Raw genomic sequence first — 16,221 nt, 5'->3', positions numbered from 1 at the left:
GTGTTGGGTTGTGTTTGTGTGTGTGGTGTGTGTGGTGTGTGTGTGTGTGTGTGTGTGTCTGTGTGTGTGTGTGTGTGTGTGTGTGTGTGTGTGTGTGTGTGTGTGTGTGTGTGTGTGTGTGTGTGTGTGTGTGTGTGTGTGTGTGTGTAAACAGGATTGTTCCAGTGTGTCGGCAGGCTGAACGTGGAGCAGTGATCTGGCTTCCTACAGTGGGGAACTGGAGCCTCACAATAAAGTGCACACACATTCTCCTCCCTTGCTCTCTCTCTCTCTTCTCTCTCTCTCTCTCTCTCTCTCCTCTCTCTCTCTCTCTCTCTCTCTCTCTCTCTCTCTCTCTCTCTCTCTCTCTCTCTCTCTCTCTCTCTCTCTCTCTCTTCTCTCTCTTCTCTCTCTCTCTCTCCCTAACACACACACCACCCCACGCTGAACAATCCTGTTTGCTTTGTGTTTGTCAGTGGGATCCCCACCCTCTGAAGCACACAAACACCAGCCAAGCCGCCCTTCATCTTAACCCATACACATACAACACACACACACACACACACACGCACAGCACACGCACACGCACACGCACACGCACACGCCACACGCACGCGCACATACACACTACACACAGACGCTCACGGCACAACGCACACTCACATGCCACACACACCAAACGCACACAAACACACATTCTCAACCCGCTACCTTTTCTGTAATACACTTTAACACTCCGCCATGCACACCCACAAGCACACACTGCAAGTCACCCCCAACTGTCCTTAATCAACACCCAAAGGCCAATGAGCTGATGGTGTCAATACCAGTGGGACTGGGCCAGACTGCCTATTTTTTGATGGTTTTGAACGTGTGTGTGTGTGTGTTGTTCCCACACTGCAGAGCAGCCCAACCAGGATTACAGGGTTTAGGGTTCTTTAAGCAGGCTTTACTGATGTACCTCTGCCGCCAATAATCAACCTGGAGGACAACTCACACAACCAACCTCACCTGCCAATACTGGGGGAACTCTGTCCAGAAACAACAGTCCTGGGATCAGGAATCTCCTACTGATGTTGTTGTTCTGCAGCTGACCTTATGCGCTGCTTCCTTGTGATGTGAATGTGACTGTGATGTGATGTGTGTGCGTGTGTGTGTGGTGTGTGTGTGCGTGCGTGCGATTGTTCCACGTGTGTCGGCAGGCCTGAGCGTGGAGCAATGATCTGCCTTCTTACACTGGGAAACTGGAACTTGGAGGTTCATGATGAAACACCACAAACTCTCTCTCTCTCTCTCTCTCTTCTCTCCTCTCTCTCTATCTCTCCTCCCTCTCTCTCACACACACACACACACACACACACACACACACACACATCAGAGTGTCTTACTCACAAAGAACCAGTCAGACAGCCAGGAGCGTCAGGTTAGTGGGTTCAACCACTCTGAACCGTCCTAAACAGGATTTACACTTTGCTTCTTCATCAAGTACTCTTCTCCTTTATGTGTGTGTGTTCAGCGTCCAACACACTCTGCTATTCCCTCTGGGAACAAACCTCCACTGTCAGGGATGAGATAGGAGATGATTGTTTTGTACGAGGATGCTCCTGACATGTCTGAGAATTGGAGGTTTCAAGACAGATGGTGTCTCAATAGAGAAAGGCCAGAAAGTTCCCTTCATACGAAGAAGCAATTAACGACTTATTTGTTGTTGTAGCAAATAAAGACTGTCGTCACTCTATCGTGTGAGAGTCTGGTAAGGAATGAATCTCCAGTCAGGAATGTATTAAAGGTTTCAGAGCGTCATCAGGGAACACACTTCACCCTGACCTACAGTATAGAGTCCTATCAACTGTTGGTCTAGGATTATGTGACATCAGGAATATTACTGGAAAACAACCAGACAGCTTTATTAAGAGATGTTCACATAGTCAGAGAGGGAAATAACATGTATGAAGATGAATTTGTTTTGTATACTGTATGTGCCCTAATATTCAACAACAACATTCTGATGTCGGTTGTCGCTCTTGTAGGTGTAGAATCAGTGTTACTGTAGTAACCTCTGGCTCTGGTGTCTGGTCCTGAGGGAACAGACAGCACACCTCACTCTCTATGGAGACATGGTGTACAGAGAGGGAGAGGAAAGAGAGAGGGGGGAATAGGGTAGAAGTTAGACAAACACACATACATCTCTAGGGGCATGAGGAAACAGAGAGAGAGGGTGGAGACAGACATAGAGAAAGAGACAGAGACAGAATTCTTGATGACTAGCAGATTGTGTGTATGGTCCTAGTCTCTGCTGTTGAGTGGAGGGTTTATCCTGCACACTGAGGTAGTATTGTTGCAGTAATGGCCCGTTAGATTGGGGTTAAGCATCTCAATGGGACTGAATGGGACTGGCCCTGGGCTACACGGCTACCCAGCGCCCGCTAGCATAATTAGCATTAGCATAATTGCTGGATACGGCAGGGCCGCAGGAGGGAGCGGGCAGCCAGGAGAGGCATCTCATTGACCCTTGGAACAGTGTTCAGTTCCCTCTCACTACAGTCAATCTTCTGTTTTTAGACGCAGGGACTTATCCTGAACTCCACAGAAGGGGTGGATTAAAGTAATCTGGCCTCAATGCTTCAACACCATCAGAAAAAAAATKGTTGGATTAAACAGGGGTACACTCAACACAAAAAAAGTACATAGATGCACCAATACGCAGACACAAAAACACTGTCCTACTGTTCAGGAGTAGAATAGTGGGGCCAGACAGAACAGCAGTCTATGATCACCTGTTGTTCTCAACAAGAATGAAAGAAAGAAAGAAAGGGGAAAGAAATGTCTGAAAAGAAGAGAATAGTAAAACAGAACCACGCGTCTGCAGCTCTGAATTATCCTAATAATGAGGCTTTACAACAGGTCTGACCTGAACACCAGACTGTATGTAAATCCCCTGTTCACATGGAGAGAAGGAGCGAGAGGTAGAGGGAGAGAGACTGTCTGACTAAGCACAATGGTTAACCCAGCACAGCTCAATCCCAGAGCTCTCTCTCCCTCCTTCCTTCTCTACCTCTCTCTAGAGACGGCTCCTATTTTAAATGTAATGAAAGAGAAGAAAAGCAGAGAGCTGTATAGAGCTCTGATAGGCCCCTGGAGAGTTCCCGACCAATTTGTGTGGGACAATAAAAAACAACCCTGAATATTGGCTGGTGGGATGGAAGGAAGGAGAGCAAGCACACACACCACACACACACACACACACACACACACACACACACACACACACACACACACACACACACACACACACACACACACACACACACACACACACACACACACACACACACACACACACACACACACACACACACACACAACCACACACACATACACACACACGAAAGCATTCCACAGGGATTCCCAAGTTGACCCTTGGGTGGTAGACGGCTGGTAGCTTAGCGGTTAAGAGCGTTGGGCCAGTTTGAATCCCCACACCAGCAAGGTGGAGCAAGGCAGTTACCTCCAACAACAGTTGCTCGCCGATGATGTTGATTACAGGTTTTTACAATCACTTCGGCACTAATTTAGGAACCTTGATGTAATTTTTCAAAACTCTAGACACAAAACTCACAACCAATGATCAAAATGCAAATTTTTCAAAACTAACACTTTTTCCAATTGCTTGGATACAATACACATAAAGTTAAGATCATTTGTTCATTGAACTAAAATCACCTGTTCAAAATGACACAACTTAACATCAAAGTATTACCATTTCAAAATGAAATTCACACATTTACATCTGAGATGACTGTCTGTTCATTTCATTACAATGATCTAACTATCAATTGATACAACTGCTCAAAATGATAAGTAACTGTTGCATTACCTTTAATATATAGTTTTATGGAAACTGACAAACAATATTACATGTTTAGATCATGAAAGTTTCAGGATAACGAGATCCATTGACACCAATTACCGTGGAACATGAACCAATTGGACTACATTATCTATGGCTGTAATATTTCATCATCATTCTTTATCAGACACTGTTTCTATGGTCCCATGTACCACTTTTTCAGACCATGTTTTCAGATTTGACATTACTRTACACTCACCAGCCACTTTATTAGGTACACCTATCTAGTACTGGGTAGGACCCCCTTTTGCCTCCACAACAGCTTGAATTATTCATGGTGTTGTACGTTAAGAGATGCCCTTCTGCACAACATTGTTTTAAACAGCTGTTATTTGAGCATTTGTGGCCTTTCTGTTAGCTTGAATGAGTCTGGACATTCTCCTCTGACCTCTCTCATTAACAAGGTGTTTTGCCCACAGAACTGCCGCTCACTGAATGTGTTTTGTTTATCGCACCATTCTCTGTAAACTTTAGAGACGGGAGTGCGTAAAAATCCCAGGAGGGCAGCTGTTTCTGAGATGCCGGAATCACCATGTGTGGCATCAACAATCATACCACGGTCAAAGTTGCTTAGATTACGCATCTTGCCCGTTCTAATGTTTGGTCGAACAACATCTAAAGCTCTCTACTCTATATACTCTATATWTTGAGTTGCAGGCAGCCACATGATTCGTTGTTCGAATATAACCTTCCTTGATGAGCTAAATCAGGTCTGTAGAGCTGATGGCGTGACCTATGTCATTGTGTGGGATAATGTCAGGTTCCACCATGCTCAAATGGTGCAAGCATGGTTTCAGGSCCATTCACAATTTACCACCCTATACTTACCCCCATACTCTCCTTTCCTTAACCCGAGTGAGGATTTTTCTCCACATAGAAGTGGAAGGTATATGATAGGCGCCCTCACGAACAAGACACCCTTCTCCAGGCTATGGATGACGCATGCAATGACATCACGGCAGACCAGTGTCAGGCCTGGATTCACCATGCCCGAAGATTCTTCCCAAGATGTTTGGCTAATGAAAACATCCATTGTGATGTGGATGAGAACCTGTGGCCAAATCCACAAGACAGGGTTGATGGAAATATAGAAGTACAGTAATCAATCTTTTGTTTAGCTTTTTACAGTAAGCCAGGTGAGGAACACTGCAGTTGACCTTTAACTGTTTTTTCTTTTTTGTAATTAATCATTTTTGCTTTGATTCAAAGAAACCTATGTTGTGATTTTATTGTATTTCGTCAATAAATTTCATATTTTGTTCAATGATTCCACTGTGTCTGAAGTATTCTCTCTACTAGTCCTTTTACAGTGATGTATTTACGTGTAGTAGCATAATGACACGTGTCACATATTTTGAAGCACAAGATTTAATGATTGTACGAACAACTACACAGTGAAACTATCGGTATCTTGTGTGTGGGTGATCTAAATGAATGTTCCTATGGTATTTCATGATAAGTGAGTTATTTGAACCAATGATTCTGCATGTGCAAGGTTTCTTTAAAGATATGAATGCACAATGCAATGTTTTGAACATTGGACAGCCTGTGTTACAAGTGATGACCGTTTTGAGTTTTGTGTCTAGAGTTTTGAAACATGACCATAAGGTTCTGAAATTAGTGTCAAAGTGATTGTAAAAACCTGTAAGGCAGCCCCCCACACCTCTCTTATTCACATGGGTTGGGTTAAATGCGGAATACACATTTCGGTATGCCAAGCCTGTTTCACAAGAGGCCCAGAAAGGGGAAGGGTCATATCATTAAACCTTTACAAACAACCATTACACCCACAAGCATTTATAGACTTCACTTATAGACCTTCCTTCTGTCTATAATGGGTGGGACCATATCAATCCGCTATATGTTCTGAGAGATGCTGAACGTGCTCTTTGCTATTGGTCCAGTTTAGATTGCTTGGAAATCTAAGCAAATCCCAAGGCACCTCTCAAGTGGTGAAAGTGATTTTCATTAATAAGGCAGTTCAGATTCAAGCAGCTGCTTTACATTAGTTTACCTCACTCGGTCTTCAGTTCTGATGTGAATAAACAGGAGAATATCAGCCAGTGATGCATAGAATAAATCCCCCTCAGGTTTTCATCTATTTGAACGTGCTGCTGGTTGAATGGGAGGTCAGGTGGTGAGGTGGAGTGAGGGGATTGGTTTAACAGCATGGAGGACTGTGTGCTATTCATCTCCTCCTGGCTGGAGCCTGCTTCTATGAGCCTGTGACCTGCAGGTCTGTGGCCTGTGTACGGCCCCTGAGAGGCCTCTGAACAGAGACCTGCCGGTACCCTTCTCCCAAAACAGACTCCAACACACAGAGCCATTGAACTGTAGTCTACCAGCTCACACAGCCATTGGAATGACTACAGCTCCATTGAACCCACCCCGGTCCCCTGCCTTAGAGCTCCATTGAACTGACTAGAGGTGAATTGAACCCCAGTCTACTAGCATACAGAACCATTGAACTCTCTCTCACCCCCTAATCAGGCCTCTCCTCCTTTCAGCGGCCACATAAAGCCTGTCTTGACCAACATTTTGTAGGTCATCCACTGGAGTTTGTGTGTGTGTGTGTGCAATGCGTGTGCATGTTGTGTGTTACAGAACAACTAAAGGATCCTCCTCCCATTGATTCAGTGAACAGGGCAGAGAGAGAGAGAGCGGAGGCATCCAGTATATTAAGCTGTCACCGTGCATCTAAATCTGGGTCTATTCCTTGCTTTCTTCCTCACAACAGCTTTTTGTGTGACACAGAGGTATTCATAGGCTGAAACACCCACACTCACTCACACACAGTAGCAAAATGAGATGCAAATCCTACAATTCAGTTGTGTGTGTGTGTGCGCGTGTGTRAGTGTGTGAGTGAGTGTGTAGCTCCTAATTCCTGTAGCTTCGTCTCAATCTAGTGCTGCAATGCTGTGGTATACAGTCCAACAGTAACACAGTTGTTGGTATGAGACTATTGTGAGCCGCTGACGTGTGTGTGAGCCTTGTGTGTGCGCATGTKCCTGCTGYAGCAGTAACACAGTTGTTGGTATGAGACTATTGTGAGCCGCTGACGTGTGTGTGAGCCTTGTGTGTGCGCATGTGCCTGCTGCAGCAGTAACACAGTTGTTGGTGTGAGGGTATTGTGAGGAGATGGCAGGGAGGGAAATCTCTAAACGGCGAGACAATAGCCACCGTTTAACCAGGCTACAGAGATGCGTCGCTACGACACACAGAGAATACACACACTGAAACGCCGCACAAAGACACTAATGAATCTATGAACCATAAGGAGGGCAGGCGGTTGTTAGAGAAAGAAGAGAGAGAGAGAGAGAGAGAGAGAGAATGGGAAAAGAGAGGAGCAGAAAGGGGGAGAAGGAGGAGGGAGTGAGTTCTGTCCCTATAAGATCTGCAGCTTCATTCTATCCTTGAAACCATCCTCCTTCACACAGACTGGATTTGCATCTCTAATGGGAGTTCTGGCTGTTCTTTGTCGGAGGCTTTGGATAGAAATGACCATAATGCCTGTAGGAACACACAGTGAGGCCCTACATACAGCTTACTAATCACCAGCCATGGCTACCCCTATACCCCATGGCCAGAGCAACCCAGTATCATAGGAATACTCAACAAATTTGGGTGGTCTGGGGTGGAAATTAAAGGCTGGGGTGCCAGTGCTGGTATTCAGGAGTGGAAATGACAGGGGCGTACAGTAAAACCCAGACTGCTATCAGGCTCAGAGAAAACCCCAGTGTGCCACACACTGACCAGGGAGGACAGAGGAAATGAGAGAGAGACCCCGAAGCTGAGACCCTGTCAGAACCTGAGATCTGAGATCCGGCCTCCGCAGGTGTGTGAGGGTGTGGGTATGCCTGCCTTAATGTGTGTGTGTGTGTGTGTGCGTGCGTGCGTGCGTGCGTGTGTGCGTGCGTGTGTGTGTGTGTGTGTGTGTGTGTGTGTAGGCTTCACAGGGGCCCAGTTCTTGGGGTCCAGACTCAGCGTGTTTCAGCGTGTTCCCACTGTGTTTCAGTGGGACTCAGAGAGGTATAGACTCACTAAGAACCAGGTTGTGTGCTCAGTGCTTCCCAGCCTAAAGTCACACCTGTCTCTCTTTATCACAAAATGGATGCCTTATTCTGAGTTGTTAAAATGTTGAAATATGAACCAATTAACAAGTTGGTCGGTTTTGTTATTATTTCTCCCAGAATTAATCTTATGGAAATTGGAGTCTAGGAATAAGGTATGTATTTCCCATGGCATAGGCCTATAAAATGGGTTACACATGTAGTCGCTGTGTGGTGCTGCCCTCTCTGTGAAATACTCTCACTCTCTCACAGGGAGGTGAGTGTCCGTGTGTGTGTGTGCGTGTTCGCGCATGCATGTGTGTTTATGTTCGTACGTGTGTGTACTTTTGTGTCTCACTCTCACTTTCTCTGACAATTAGCCCCAACTCATTTCTCAGGAAGACCCGTCCAGCTCAGTCCATGAATTCTGTCTTAAGCTAAACAAACAGTATTCAGTTACTCTCTTCTGTTTGTCATTCAGTCTGGTAATCATTTCAGTGAGAGGACAGAGGAAATAGTGGCCTGAATGACTGCTACACATAGTATTATCACATGGAAATGGTATAATTACATTGTGCTTATAGTTCTGGTTAAGTAAACCTACTGTAGTTGTCAGGTTGCTGTGGGGTTGTCCCCTGTGCTGCACAGAGCTGGACATAGTGCTGTTTTAGCTTCTTAGGTGGTCTATTCCACCTTCTTAACTGTCTCACTGTTGTTAATTAAGAGGAATTTCATTGTCATAATGGACACCATCTAGACCTTCTCAAGCTTACAAAGTGTGTCTGTCCGTAAGTGTTGTAGTATGAGTCTGGTCTGGAGACCACATATTGAGTGTCTCGGCCTTGTCTCGGTGTCAAATCAATTTGTACTCGGCCTTGACTTGGTCTTGGATGGTGAGGACTAGTAATTTTTTCCAGCGACAAGCGGAGTAAAAACTAATAATTATCAGCTTCCATTCAGTCAGTGCATAAAACCGCTTCGCCCGGCCAAATATATACACTCCTTTCTTGAAACATAAATTTCATAATAGCCTAGACATGTTTGTACAGTGGAGAACCAATGGGCCTTCAGTGTGTGACAGGTTCATCATTCTGAAAGGACAGCAACCGTAATACCAGAGCTCTCATGTAGGAGAGTGCACTTTTTGTAAAACACAAAGGTCCAGTGGTGTCTTGGAGGGTATACGCAGGTATAAACCGTATACCCACTTATTTATTCAGAGGGCCTTGTGTATCACTTCTTAATCCCTACTGATGCGTAACTAAGTAGTGTAGTGGACTATACGATTTATCAATTATGTAGTACAATAGAGAAATCATGCACAAAGTAGCCTACACAATTGCAAAGCATGTGAAATATATTCACATGCACGCAGCACACACAGCCTAGTTTCAGTGGAATATCCTCTGCAGGCAGCAAGTGTGTGCAGCGCTCAACTGGTTTTGGAATGGAGCAGCTCACAGAAGAATGACATAGGTAGCCGGTAGGGTAGGGAAGACGTTTCAACGTATGATATCTACCAGTAAATGCTAACTAAGGCAACAATGGGTATGCAAACCAGGTACTGAAAAGGTTTGGTCCGAAGTGTTGGTTAGTAGGCTATTTGTGATGTGCAATTGTCATCATGCACTGTTTGTGGGTGGGCCCAGAGGCACAAAATTAGAGTATACCCACTTCTCAAGGCTCCACTGCATAGGCCTGATGGAAAGACAGCAGTCATACACAGCATGATGTTAGAGGATAAGTAGTCCATAAACTCAGACATAATAAGCCAGTAGGTCCCAATCATAAGAATACAAAAACACAACCATTGAGTATTTCCCAATCGAAATGTACAACTGTTATTTCCCATTGCAAATTWTTTTTTCAYGTTTAGCACACAAAGTAACCAGTGACATAAATTTTAAAGTGGAACTGCTACCATACTTTGCAGATATGAAACAAACAGACAATCATAATATCAGTCAAAAATATCAAGTTCCCACTTCATGCTACAAAAACAACTTTAGAAGAGGTTTTAAAGACAGGTTCTATGTGACTCAACATTCCATGACGTACACTAAGGCATTGTTGGCAGAATAGATTAATACAGTTCAATGCATGATTAATATAATTCACCAATACATTTCTTGGTAGTCCAAAACAAATTGCTCTCAGGTTGTAAATCACAGCTGACCTGGTACATTGTTTGGTGCCTTCATTCGGAATGTACTATTTCAGTTTCAATGACTCAATATTCTGTACAAAAACTGACAAATGTAACTAAGGCTGGGAATGTCAATACAATCAAACTAGTAAGGACAATGATCACAAGTCAGTCATAACGTGGCTAATAAGCTAGCACATCTATTTATGTAGCAAGCTAAAAACACAGAGCCTAACATTAGATAAACACAGCTAGAGATGCAGGTGTCATTTTGTTAGCTAGCAAGATCTTGAACGACTGTTATCCAGTTAGCATATCTCTTGTGTTCGCAAATTCACTCTGGCTATCCACTCTGATTTCAGAGCACTCTTGTCTGAGTGTGCCAGAACGCAGAACAACTGATGAATTTACGAATCCGCAACACATGCTGAATATGACTGGTATCAGTAAACGTATGCAAACTAAGTTGTAGCTGGTCAAGAACGCTCTAGATAACATGTGAAAAGCCTAACCAGCTCTGCTACGGCAAGTAAAATGGTCAGAGTGAGGTGTTCTCTCATTTGTGTCTGGAAATAGCTAGCTAGCAAGCTAGTCAACTTTAGCCAGTCAGCTTCGGTGCTTGGTTGGGACAAGCATCCATTGGCAGGCAAGCTGCAGAAGGGCGAGGAGGCTACAATTCCCCATCATTTATCAGTGCAATTTTGATAGCCAACTAGCTGAAAAAGTTTGAGAGGGTTTATCCAATGTTCCATCGTAAGATTTTAGCTCATCTTGCTCTGGCTAGCAGTAGTTGTTGATCTTGTTGTTATTGATGTGCATAACTGAGGGAGAGAGAGCTCACCTTTTCATGGTTGTTTGATCAACAGGACTGTAAAGTTCCCAAATTTATAAGGACCCCTGTGGTATTTACATATTTGCAGAAATACATTCAAGTGTATTTTGTGGCTTTTGGCGAATGCTTTCTTATGATCTAAAGTCGCCCTTTGCAACTGCCTGTAAACACACAGTCCAGTTCAAAGTGAATGATGGCTGTCCCATAGGGCAAATGGCTTGTTTGTATGAAGGCCTACTGTAGCTCTGATTGGCTACAGCACACCGGTCTGTGTAGACTCCAGTCCTGGACAAGAMAGATGTTTTCATTCTGTTTAATTTACTGCAGTGTCTATTAATTGTCCAAATGCACTTCCCAATTTTCACAAATGCCTTAGTATACATAATTCCTAAACATTCTAAGAATTTATGAAACCGTGAAAATGAACATATGTAAATGGTCAATTGTATTTTTTWTTTTTWWAAGTGTCATACTCTTCCTGGGGGTGTATATGAACAGATTTTAATAAAATGTCGTGTTGCTAAAATGCTGTGAGTTCCACTTTAAATGCAACAGTGTTATTTTTAAATCAAATCAAAGTTTACTTGTCACATGCGCCGAATACAACAGGTGTAGACCTTAAAGTGAAATGCTTACTAACCAACAGTGCAATTTTTWAATAAAAAATWGGTTTTAGGTGAACAACAGATATAAATAGAATAGAAKAAATAAAAACAACAGTAAAAAGACAGTGAAAAATAACAGTAGCGAGGCTATATACAGTAGCAAGGCTATAACAGTAGCGAGGTTATATACAGGCACCGGTTAATCGGGCTAATTGAGGTAGTAAGTACATGTAGGTATGGTTAAGGTGACTATGCATATAAACTCCGCAAAAAAAGAAACAGCCCTTTTTCAGGACCCTGTCTTTCAAAGATAATTCATAAAAAGCCATATAACTTCACAGATCTTCATTGTAAAGGGTATAAACACTATTTCCCATGTTTGTTCAATGAACCATAAACAATGAATGAACATGCACCTGTGGAACGGTCATTAAGACACTAACAGCTTACAGACGGTAGGCAATTAAGGTCACAGTTATGAAAACTTAGGACACTAAAGAGGCCTTTCTACTGACTCTGAAAAACACCAAAAGAAAGATGCCCAGGATCCCTGCACATCTGCTCCAAGGAGACATGAGGACTGCAGATGTGGCCAGGGCAATGAATTGCAATGTCTGTACTGTGAGATGCTTAAGACAGCGCTACAGGGAGACAGAATGGACAGCTGATTGTCCTTGCAGTGGCAGACCACGTGTAAAAATACCTGCACAGGATCGGTACATCCAAACATCACACCTGCTGGACCGGTATAGGATGGCAACAACAACTGCCCAAGTTACACCAGGAACGCATAATCCCTCCATCAGTGCTCAGACTGTCCGCAATAGGCTGAGAGAGGCTGGACCGAGGGCTTGTAGGCCTAATGTAAGGCAGGTCCTCACCAGACATCACCGGCAACAACGTCGCCTATGGGAACAAACCCACCATCGCTGGACCAGACAGGACTGACAAAAAGTGCTCTTCTCTGACGAGTCACGGTTTTGACTCACCAGGGTGATGGTTGGATTCGTGTTTATCGTCGAAGGAATGAGCGTTACACCGAGGCCTGTACTCTGGAGCGGGATCGATTTGGAGGTGGAGGGTCTGTCATGGTCTGGGGCGGTGTGTCACAGCATCATCGGACTGAGCTTGTTGTTATTGCAGGCAATCTCAAYGCTGTGCGTTACAGGGAAGACAGCCTCCTCCCTCATGTGGTACCCTTCCTGCGGGCTCATCCTTCCTGCAGACATGACCCTCCAGCACGACAATGCAACCAGCCATACTGCTCGTTCTGTGCATGATTTCCTGCAAGACAGGAATGTCAGTGTTCTGCAATGGCCAGCGAAGAGCCCGGATCTCAATCCCATTGAGCACGTCTGGGACCTGTTGGATCGGAGGGCGAGGGCTAGGGCCACTTCCTCCAGAAATGTCCGGGAACTTGCAGGTGCCTTGGTGGAAGAGTGGGGTAACATCTCATAGCAAGAACTGGCAAATCTGGGTAAGTCCATGAGGAGGAGATTCCCTGCAGTACTTAATGCAGCTGGTGGCCACACCAGATATTGACTGTTACTTTTGATTTTGATTCCCCCTTTGTTCAGGGACACATTATTCMATTTCTGTTAGTCACATGTCTGTGGAACTCTTTCAGTTTATGTCAGAGTTGTTGAATCTTGTTATGTTCATACAAATTTTACACGTTAAGTTTGCTGAAAATAAACGCAGTTGACAGTGAGAGGACGTTTATTTTGTTGCTGAGTTTATGAAGTAACAGAGAGTAGCAGTAGCGTAAAAGAGGGGTTGGCGGGTCGTGGGTGGTGGGACACAATGGAGATAGTCCGGGTAGCCAATTGCGGGAGCACCGGTTAGTCGGGCTAATTGAGGTAGTATGTACATGAATGTATTATTAAAGTGACTGTGCATTTTTGATCAACAGAGAGCAGCAGCACCATAAAAAAGGGGATGGGGGAGCGGGACAATGCAAATAGTCCGGGTAGCCATTTCATTACCTGTTCAGGAGTCTTATGGCTTGGGGGTAAAAGCCTTTTGGTCCTAGACTTGGCACTCCGGTACTGCTTGCCATGCTGTAGTAGAGAGAACAGTCTATRACTGGGGTGGCTGGGGTCTTTGACAATTTTTAGGGCCTTCCTCTGACACCGGCTGGTGTAGAGGTCCTGGATGACAGGCAGCCCCAGTGATGTACTGGGCCGTATGCATTACACTCTGTAGTGTCTTGCGGTCGGAGGCCGAGCAGTTGCCATACCAGGCAGTGATGCAACCAGTCAGGATGCTCTCGATGTTGCAGCTGTAGAACCTTTTGAAGATCTGAGGACCCATGCCAATTTTTTTTTGTTTCCTGAGGGGGAATAGGCATTGTCGTGTCTTCTTCACAACTATCTTGGTGTGTTTGGACCATAACAGTATGTTGTTGAAGTGGACACCAAGGAACTTGAAGCTCTCAACCTGCTCCACTACGTCGATGAAAATGGGGGCGTGCTCGGTCCTCCTTTTCCTGTAGCCCACAACCATCTCCTTTGTCTTGATTATGTTGAGGAATAGGTTGTTATTCTGGCGCCTCCCTATAGGCTGTCTCATCATTGTCGGTTATCAGGCCTACCACAGTTGTGTCTGGCCATGCAGTCATGGGTGAACAGGGAGCACAGGAGGGGACTGAACACGCACCCCTGAGGGGCTCCAGTGTTGAGGATCAGCAAGGCGGATGTTTTGCTACCTGCCCTCACCACCTGRGGGTGGCCCGTCAGGAAGCCCAGGATCCAGTTGCAGAGGGAGGTGTTTATTTCCAGGATCCTTAGCTTAGTGATGAGCTTTGAGTGTACTATGGTGTTGAAAGCTGAGCTGTAGTCAATGAATAGCATTCTCACGTAGGTGTTCCTTTTGTCCAGGTAGGATAGGGCAGTGTGGAGTGCACTAGAGATTGCACCATCTGTGGATCTGTTTAGGCGGTATGCAAATATGAGTGGGTCTAGGGTTTCTGGGATAATGGTGTTAATGTGAGCCATTACCTGCCTTTCAAAGCACTTCATGGAAGCGAGCATAGAAGTGATTTAGCTCGTCTGGTAGGCTCGTGTCACTTGGCAGCTCACGCTGTGCTTCCCTTTGTAGTCTGTAATAGTTTGCAAGCCCCGCCATATAAGACGAGCGTCGGAGCCGGTGTAGTACGATTCAATCTTAGCCCTATATTGGCGCTTTGCCTGTTTGATGGTTCGTCAGGAGGGCATAGCGGGATTTCTCATTGAAAGTGGCAGCTCTACCCTTTAGCTCAGTGAGGATGTTGCCTGTAATCCATGGCTTCTAGTTGGGTATGTACGTACGGTCACTGTGGGGACAACATTGTCAGTGCACTTAGTGATGAAGCCAGTGACTGATGTGGTGTACTCCTCAATGCGATTGGAAGAATCCCGGAACATATTCCAGTCTGTGATAGCAAAACCGTCTTGTAGCTCTGCATCTGCATCATCTGACCACTTCCTTATGGACGATTTACTGGTACTTCCTGCTATAGTTTTTGCATGTAAGCATGAATCAGGAGGATAGAGTTATGGTCAGATTTGCCAAATGGGGGGCGAGGGAGAGCATTGTACGCTTCTCTGTGTGTAAGGTGGTTGTTACGGAGTCTGGTTGATAGGTAATCGACTAGCCGGACTGTTCCCCGGACTCCGCGTGTAGGGATTTGTACATTGCATGAACAAGGCTATTGAACTTGACATTGGTGTCTGGCTTTATTCCTTTATCCAACACATCATACTGAAACATGGTATCAGAAGTGGCTCGAAAACCACACGTTTGTTATTTTTGTAGCTAAATACAGTATAGGCGCAGTTACGTTCCATATGCGAACACACGCTGTTTCCTACTCCTAGTCACAACACTGATCAACTCGTTAGCTGGCTAGCTAGCATCACTACCTACCTCGATGACTGAAGGCAAAGAAATCTCCTATTCCATCGCTATGGTAGCGAACCTTCCGCCACCAAATCCCATGGTTCTCACAGGGGACTGGAATACTAATTGGGACAACTTCGGGGATGAATTCGAGGACTATGCGCTGGCGACCGGTCTACATGAGAAACACAACGAGGTACAAGCGGTAACTCTGAGGAGTTTAATGGGCAGCGAATGCAGGTATATCTACCGGCACAATCTCACCCTCACAGCACGACAACAGTRTGATGCWAAGGCTATATTGGATGCATTGGAGAATTACTTCAAACCCGCCAGAAACGTCATTTACAAGCGGTTCGTTTTCGGAAGCTGCAAACAGAAAGAGGGTGAGTCCGTACACAACTTTGTAACCCGTTTCAGAGAGAAATCCGCTACTTGTGAATACGGGGGATTGAAAGATGAATTGATTCGTGACAAAATAGTACTGGGAATTGCAAATGAGGATACGCGCCGGCGTCTACTAAGAGAGAGAGGCTTAACATTAGTAACTGCCATTGAAATGTGCCGCACTGCTGAAGTCACTGACATGAGAATGAGAGCAATGGAAATCGAAACCCCACGCTCCGACGTTGATACTGTTCACGCTGTTGCCAGGCAGACATTCAGACAAAACCAATCGAGGCAGAGTAATTCACCACGAACGGTGAACACAGAGAGCCCCATAGCATGTAAATACTGTGGGAATACACACACACGTGGCAAAGAGCACTGCCCTGCCCACGGAAAACCATGCAGAGCTTGTGGAACTAATAATCACTTTG

At 45.0% G+C, this 16,221-nt stretch overlaps 1 protein-coding gene across 1 annotated transcript in view; it reads right to left on the bottom strand.

Annotated features, from left to right (window-relative positions):
* Window positions 1-14,925, bottom strand: part of LOC111971556 (transmembrane protein 151B-like) — an 18,601-nt gene extending 3,676 nt beyond the window's left edge. Inside the window, exons 1-2 of the mRNA XM_070449265.1 lie at window positions 14,826-14,925; window positions 12,719-12,948 (exon numbers count right to left, since the gene is read on the bottom strand). Of these exons, the coding sequence (XP_070305366.1) occupies window positions 12,719-12,948; window positions 14,826-14,925 (330 nt within the window). The remainder of the gene's footprint in view (window positions 1-12,718; window positions 12,949-14,825) is intronic.
* Window positions 14,926-16,221: the final 1,296 nt, after the last annotated feature.

Source organism: Salvelinus sp. IW2-2015, linkage group LG2 (genome assembly GCF_002910315.2).
Source record: "Salvelinus sp. IW2-2015 linkage group LG2, ASM291031v2, whole genome shotgun sequence".
Lineage (NCBI taxonomy): Eukaryota > Metazoa > Chordata > Actinopteri > Salmoniformes > Salmonidae > Salvelinus > Salvelinus sp. IW2-2015.
Note: the sequence above shows the minus strand (reverse complement) of the source record. Positions and strands in the feature narration are given on the sequence as shown.